General features: G+C 40.3%; 1 protein-coding gene and 1 pseudogene across 2 annotated transcripts in view; both read right to left on the minus strand.

Annotated features, from left to right (window-relative positions):
• Window positions 1-8,347, minus strand: part of Tmem209 (transmembrane protein 209) — a 28,968-nt gene that overhangs the window by 1,521 nt on the left and 19,100 nt on the right. For both annotated transcript variants that reach the window (XM_021190152.2, XM_029535487.1), the window contains exons 11-14: window positions 7,965-8,062; window positions 6,510-6,624; window positions 6,325-6,422; window positions 2,729-2,802 (exon numbers count right to left, since the gene is read on the minus strand). In XM_021190152.2, coding sequence (XP_021045811.1) covers window positions 2,729-2,802; window positions 6,325-6,422; window positions 6,510-6,624; window positions 7,965-8,062 — 385 coding nt within the window. The remainder of the gene's footprint in view (window positions 1-2,728; window positions 2,803-6,324; window positions 6,423-6,509; window positions 6,625-7,964; window positions 8,063-8,347) is intronic.
• On the minus strand, window positions 4,099-4,710 carry LOC110316056 (annotated as a pseudogene).

Genomic DNA, 8,347 nt, shown 5'->3' on the forward strand with positions numbered 1-8,347 from the left:
TTTTTCCTTCCTTGGTTAAAAGAAATACAAGGGAGGATGAGGAGATGGCGCTCGAGTTCTCTCTCTTTCCCTCTCCCTCTTTGTCTCTCTCTCTCACACACACACACACACACACACACACACACACACACACACACACACACACAGAGAGATACACTTCAATATAAATTACATGTAAATCACATACTTCAACATAAATTACATGTAATTTATTTAGAATGTAATTTACGGATTTGGAAGTTGGGCATGGTGGCGCTCACCTAGCAATTCCTGAGGGAGAAGCAGGAACATTGGGAATTCAAGGCCAGCGTTTGATATATGATACATGGACTAAAACACCAAACAAAAAAATTCTCCTAAAACACGGAAAAGCCCACCCTGGGGATATAGCTCAGTAGACCACTCAGCATGAGAGAAGCTGAGATCATGGCTCAACACTGTCAAAAAAAAAAAAAAAAAAAAAAAACCCAACACAACTGACCAAGCAGTTCTCAAGAGCTAAAATCTCACCATGTATTCAAAGACGTTTCAAGCCCTGTGGTGGTGGCACACACCTTTAATCCCAGTAGGAAGAGGCAGGCTTATTTCTTGAGTTCAAGGACAGCCAGGGTTACAAGAGGAAAACCCATGTTTTGGAAAACCAAATTAAACCAAAACAACAACAAAAAAACCCCACAAACAAATAAAACCTCAGCCTTTTAGAAACACCCAATTTAAACTTCTGGGTATATAAGCGTTGTGCCTGGATGTCCATGTATGTACTGTATACATGCCTAGTGGCTGTGGAAGCCAGAGCAGGTGTCAGTCCTCTGGAACTGAGTTAGACAATTGTGAACCACCATGGGGGTGCTGGGACCTGAACAAGGGACCTCTGCAAAGGCATCCTGGGCTCACAGTGAACCAGCTCCAGTTCCCACAGTGATTTTGTATATTGACAATACACTTGTTGTAAACTTCATATTCCATTCTATATATGTATACATGAAATTATAAGCAAACCTTACTAGAAGTTTTAGAAAAAAATATATTCTTACTAATACTGACAAATACCTAAAACACAGCATAAAATTAAAAAGTCAGCTCAAAGAGCAGTAAGTTTGGGTGCAATTCACTTTTAAAACGTGAAAGATACAAACTCATTCTTCAAAGCAGTCTAGATATTGAAAACCTGACACCGGCACCTTGTTGGAGGAGAATGGAGAGGCTGAGTAGAAAGACACCTTCATTTTCTAGTGTGCACTGTTATGCCATTTAAATATTTTTATATTGAGCATGCATTATGTTTGCAATTGAAAAATAATGAAAAAACTTTAGCTTAGATACTTTACAAAATGATTTTTCCCATTTAATCTTTCTTATATTAAAAAATCTGAGGCTGGGCATGGCGTCAAACACTTTTCATCTCAGCACCTGGGAGGCGAGGGCGGGTGGGTATCCATGAGTTCAAGGCCAGCCTTGTCTACTAATGAGTCCAGGATAGCAAGGGTTCCACAGAGAAACCCTGTCTTGGAAAACAAACAAATAAACAAAAGGCCAGGATTGGAGAGGTGGCTCAGTGATTAAGAGCACTGACTGCTCTTCTAGAGGTCTTGAGTTCAATTCTCAGAAACCACATGGTAGCTCACAACCATCTGCAATGGATCCGATGGTCTCTTCTGGTGTGTCTGATGATAACTACAGTGTCTTTATATACATATGCATTCATATACATACTCATATACATAAAATAAATAAATAATTTAAACAACAACAAAGCAACCAAGAACAGACAACATAAAGAGCAGAGGGGATACATGTTTGTGTGTTTACAACTGTCTGCTTTCATCTTTTCTATGTAATAAAAACATTTAGGAATAGAGTTTGCTTTAACTCAGACAGCACTTTGCACACACATCACTTTCATATTTCCAACAGACACCCAAAACAGTATTCAGTATGTAAGCAGTGTACGACACCTGTAAGCAGGTGACTTGACTTCATTTTGCCCTTTAGAGAGTCTCAGTTCAGGCAAGTCACGTGGCACTCGGGCCTGGGCTGTGGTGGCAGCTCATTCTGGGACACATCTAATCTCCAAACTATGACCAGCACATGTAAACACCATCTTTTTCACAGAGGCTTGCCTGCCCAACAGAGTGACCAGCCACACATGCTCTCTGTACCGCACTTCCCTGACCTTTCACTCGCTTTAGTCCTTGTTATGACTGCCGGGCTCCAGAAGCTAAGTCTTCAGACACCCATTTATGTATGAGCAGGTTTTCTCAGCTTCAGGAGTGGTTCAATGATTCCAAACAGTATTTGAAATATTAAAGCACCGAATCATCAATATGACAACAGTCAATCTGAATTTGTAAATAATGTGAGTTTCATTACTCAACTCACATATAACTTCAACAGACTATTTTTCTTTTCAATTAGGGTTATTTTGGCAAGGGTACAGACTAGGTCCTTTGGAAATATAATGACTTTGTGGAATGCTCTGTGTCTAACACAGAACTCCAGGGGACACAGTGGAAAGCCATCCTGCTGTCATCTACCCGACTTTACCAACAAGAAAACGGTGGTTCTGAGGCACTGATGAACTAGAACCTATCTAGAATCTGCCTACAAATCATGTGGTATATGTGCTGCCTGTGCAGAACCTTAACACAGGAGGACTAACTAAACTAAGTTAAAGTTAATAGGAAGTAACTACATTGAGTAGTTAACTTTAAAATCGTTAAGTACCTACCCAAGCATTCCTGACTCTTTGGTCTTTATGATGTAAAGGAACATCAGCAACGTATGAAACATATTATTCCTGCCCTAGAATCAAGAAAAAAACAAAACATAGTAAGATTTGAACTAAAAAGATTCAGTCATACACAAATGCAGATCTTATCAGTCTGCAACCCACCAGTTCAAAATCTGACATAATTCAAAAGTGTGTTCATTTGATACACATCATCTACACTTTGCTAACAAGTGGGGATCCTGTGGCCAGACAGGATCCATGGAGCACGCACAGAGCTGATCATGGAGCAGGAAAGGGCTGACACTAAAGAATGACTACTAAGTGTCCAGTGTGATGGGAGTGGATGCCAGAGAAACATGGGAAGTCCCTAACTTAAGAGTGCAGAGGCAGGGCCTGGTTTCCTCAATGCAAGAATGTAATACAGACCTGAAATATGAACAGAAGGTTGACAGATTGGGCGGGGTAAGGTGTGGTCTTACACATTCAGAACCAAATCATGATGAAGCTTTTCTTCTTTTTTTTCTTTCTTTCTTTTTTTTTTTTTTTTAAATGTAATACTGTTTATTTAACTTTGAAAACATTTCAGCATTCTAAACATACAAAAAATAACAGAATGTTGCAAATTGCGTTTAGGTCCAGAGGGTTCTTGAACTTCCATTGATGCAGTAGTTCTTTGCTTTGCTGACAACGATGAGTTCTACAGTTTCTTTAAAAAGTTTAAAACCTACTGCTCTTAACTAAAGAAAAAACTCCACACACTTCTCATGCCAGCTGACCCCTCCCCCTTTCCACAACTAAGAATGTCAGCAGAATGCTATGCCACTATATACAAAAACAAGACAACCTGAAGCTACATGGATGCCCACCGCAGTACCAACAGGTCCAGCCTCACAGTGCACGCCCTGAGCATCTTCCCCTCACAGCCTCCACGGCAAACAAGGAGCATCAAGGATCCGTCCGGGTTGTTTTGTTCTCTTTACAAACTATGGATATGTGCAGCTGACAACTCAGGATGGCGAGCCAACAACCATACAGTTAACACGACCTTACAAGTTGAGAACAAAATGCCAGAAACATCTTCAATTGCCTTGTCACACCAACAGCAAAGTGCACTGAGTGAGGAGGACGCNNGAGTGCCTTTTCAATTTAAAAATGTTTGGAGCTATGTACAACNTTGATACAGTTTCAGGGCGCTCCGGACACCCACGGCCACTTCATGTAAACCACTGACACTTTGAGAAACTACAATATGATCGTGATCAAATTTTGTAATTAAACCTAACAAGGGCAATAGACACGACTCAAATAAGAGATGTGTCAATCACAGCGCTCTTCTACTCTAAGGTATTCACAAGGAGACAGAGTTTTTATTCACCTTCTTCCTCTTCCTCCTCCTCTTCCTCCTCCTCCTCTTCTTCCACCTTTTTCCGGGCAACTTTAGCAGGACCCTTGGCACATCAAACGTCCCTTTAGACTGATAGTCAGCAGCATCCTTCTCACACTTCTCCTTCAGCTTCGCTGCCTTGGTGATGTATGGCTGCTTTTCACTGTCACTGAAGTTATTCCACATCTCACCCAGCTTTTTTGCCACATCTCCAATGGAGATGCCAGGGTTTGTGGATTTGATCTTGGGGCGGAATTCAGAGCAAAATAAGAAAAATCCAGACGGAGGTCTTTTGGGGGCATTTGGGTCCTTCTTCTTCTTGCCTCCCTTAGCTGGTCCATAATTTTTCATCTCCCGATCATAGCGTACTTTATCTGCCTTTGCCATTTCATCAAACTTTGATTTCTCTTTGCTAGACATGCTCTTCCACCTCTCAGAGCACTTCTTGGAAAACTCTGCAAAATTGACGGGAACCTCTGGGTTCTTCTTCTTATGTTCTTCCCTGCATGTCTGCACGAAGAAGGCATAAACAGACATCTTGCCCTTTGGTTTCTTGGGGTCACCTTTAGCCATCCTGACTGTATTGTTCGCTCTTCTTCTCTTCTCTTCTCTTCTCTTCTCTTCTCTTCTCTTCTCTTCTCTTCTCTTCTCTTCTCTTTTCTTTTTTTGAGACAGGATTTCTCTGTGTAGCACTGGCTGTCCTGGAACTCACTCTGTAGACCAGGCTGTCCTTGAACTCAGAGATCTGCCTGCCTCTGCCTTCCCAAGTTCTGGGATTAAAGGCGTGTGCCACCACAACCCCATATCATGAAGCTTTCCTGGGGTTGACAGGTCCATACACTACACATAAAGCATGTTCTATCTCCCAACCACAGCACTGTAACAAGAGTGTTGGGATTCACACAGCTTTTAGTGAGTCTTCCAAACATAGTCCAGAATGCCTTTAGCATAGGAAGAACATGGTAAATGATTTCATCTGTAAGAACAACCAGGCAATGTTTGCCAGCTCTGAAATTCAACAATGATTTGTAAGTGTTGATCTATAAAATCCCTCTATTGATAGGTCAACTTTATATGACTTTGGGTGTATAAATTTTACAAGGTAGTGTTTTTCTTTCATTAAAAAAAAAAAAAAAAGCGGCATGGGCAGCTACAGGAGCCTCCATGGCTCAAAATACATATGCAAGGACATCTCATACAGAACCCAGTGCATGATTATATGTATATGGAGGAGCCTGACTGTAATCCTAAGCACTCAGGAAACTGAGGCAGAACTGGACATCTGAAGCCAGCTGGGCTACACGATAAGACCCTGTTCGTTCCCCACCTCTGCAAACTAAAAACCAACAAAAACAAATTGCAGTCAACGCAAAATTTCTCAGTAAAAATGCTGATAGAAAAATTGCAAAGCTCACCAATAAAGCTTCTTTGCAGCCAAGAATAAACCACCTGCACGGCCATGTGAACTGTCACGTAAATTCTCACCTAAAGTCATTCGGTCAGCCGGGCGTGGTGGTGCACGCCTTAAATCCCAGCACTCGGGAGGCAGAGGCAGGTGGATTTCTGGGTTGGAGGCCAGCCTGGTCTACAGAGTGAGTTCCAGGACAGCCAAGGCTACACAGAGAAACCCTGTCTCGAAAAACTAAAAAAAGTCATTTGGTCATATTTTCTAACAGCCTTGGAAATGCTCTGTGCCTTAGAATTCAATTATTAGAAATTTGGGCTAAAGAAATGATCCAAAATACAGATGGCTGTGTGTATCAAGATGGAGATTTGACAGTGCTTGCCATGAAAAAGCTCAGCCGTCCAAGTGTTCCAAAGGAGAATATGGTTGGAGAAATTACGCCATGAAGGATTTTTATGGCCTTTAATATTTTTATAAAAGATTTTTAAAGATGAGGAAAATTATGTCTTAAAGTTAGTTATTAAAAGCAAAGTATAAGGTTATATAAACAACCTATATGATTTCAACCCTTAGAAAGATATAGAAAGAGCTGGAGATAGGGGTGCACATCTTTAATCCCAGCACTCAAGAGACAGAAGCAAAAACAAATCAATAGATTCAATTTTTAAAATACCATCAAAGTGCCATTCTGACGTTCCCTAGTGACATGTACTTCAGGGACAGGGACGTAGCTCAGTGGTACAGCACTTGCCCAGCATGCATGAGGTTCTGAGTTCAACCCCAAAACTAAAAAGGAAGAAATACCTTTGGAAGGTTGTAGACATGTCGCTGATAGATTAGCTCATAATGTGGAGGGTTGACAGCGCTCTGATAAATACAAAACACATTTTCATTCGTAACATCTGCAAAGAAAATGTGACATGTTAAAAACTAAACTTTTAGGGATTTTTCAGGCAAAAGTTTCAACATGTTCTTTTAGGAGTTAGAACCTGGCTTATTTGGCGTCTGAACGAAGTGCTGAGAAGTGAATGTTTTTCCATCAGGGTACTTAGGGTGTGGAGGTAATCTGGAATCAAGGTAGGTGCAAAACACATGCATGATGATCTGAAAACAATACAAGAATCACTCAAAGTTAGCATGACAATCTAGCACAGACATAGATCTTTGAAAAGATCTGGACTTAAAACAATTACTTTTATAAAGATAAGAAATTTACTTAAATTACAAAACATTTGGTGTGTTGATGAAGTACGGCTCAGCATATATCTCACACAATCTACTCCAGGGCTGGTGTAGAGCCCAGTGCATAGAGCACTGCCACAGCTGTGATGGCCACCACCCTCCTAAAAAATAATTCCCTCAAGCTAGGCAGTGGTGACACACACCTTGAATCTCAGCACTGGAAAGACAGAGGTAGGGAGAATCTCTGAGTTCAGGGCCAGCCTGGTCTACAGAGTGTGTTCCAGGATAGCCAAGACTAAACACAGAAACCCTGTCTTGAGAACAAACAAACAGACAGACAAACAGGGCTGGAGAGATGGCTCTGCAGTTAAGAGAACTGACCGAGGCTAAGAGTGCCGGCTGCTCTTCTGAAGGTCATGAGTTCAAATCCCAGCAACCACATGGTGGCTCACAACCATCTGTAATGAGATCTGATGCTCTCTTCTGGAGTGTCTGAAGACAGCTACAGTGTACTTACATATAATAAATAAATCTATCTTAAAAAAAAAAAAAAAGAGAGAACTGACTGACTGTTCTTCCGAAGGTCCTGAGTTCAAATCCCAGCATGGTGGCTCACAACCACGTGTAATGGGATCTGATGTTCTCTTATGGAGTGTCTGAAGACAGCTACAGTATACGTACATATAATAAATAAATAAATCTTTAAAAAACAAGCAAACAAAATCACTCAAAATTGAAAAATATCTGCCATCTTATCAACTTGATCTTGTAATGGGAAGTTTTAAAGAGAAGCATTTAAAGTGTGTGTGTGTATTTCAAGGTTATACCCAGAGTCTCACACACTCTAGACAAATGCTCTATCACTTAGCACTTTTTTTTCAGGTTGATATAAGGTGTCATTAAGTTCCTTAGGCTGATCTTGATCTATTCTGTAGCGCTCAGGCTGGCCTTGAAGGAAACTTGAAATCAACTTTCTGAGTAGTTGGGATTACAGGCCTATACCCGACCTGGTTCCTTACTTTCTGTTAAAATACAAAGTTTGCATCCATATAGGTATCAGCAACACTAAGAAAAACTGCATACATTCAATTCTCAATTTAAATACCAACTTTAAATGTTAATTTTCATATAAATAGTTAATATAAAAATAACAAAATTTAAAGCCGGGCGTGGTGGCTAATACTTTCTAATACTTTATAATGGGAAAATAAAACCATGTAAATATAATAACAAACTTATCAGGCTAAACACTAAGGCCTTACAGCAGAATCAGTGGGCAGGTCTGTATCCCACTTGCGTCCTTTGAAGTCTCCACCTCTGTTCCATCGGAATGAACTCATACACCCCCCCTGAGAAAGTTCTGTGTAAGAAAAGCAAAAATTAAAATGCTACAGACCAAAAGAAAACAAACAAACAAAAACAAGAAAAGAAAGCCAGAAGATTACAGTAAGAGATATATTCTGTTGGAAAACCTTACCAGAATATTAAAAAAAGGAAGATAAAAAGAAAGGAAGGAAGGGAAGAAGGAAGGAAAAGGAAGGATGAACAGGAAACTGTAACTTAAAAGAAACATTAATTACATGATAGTATTTGAATCCTGATTCAAACAAACAATATTTAAAACAGGATTATGTATTTCCTGAGA

This window comes from Mus pahari, chromosome 2 (genome assembly GCF_900095145.1).
Source record: "Mus pahari chromosome 2, PAHARI_EIJ_v1.1, whole genome shotgun sequence".
Lineage (NCBI taxonomy): Eukaryota > Metazoa > Chordata > Mammalia > Rodentia > Muridae > Mus > Mus pahari.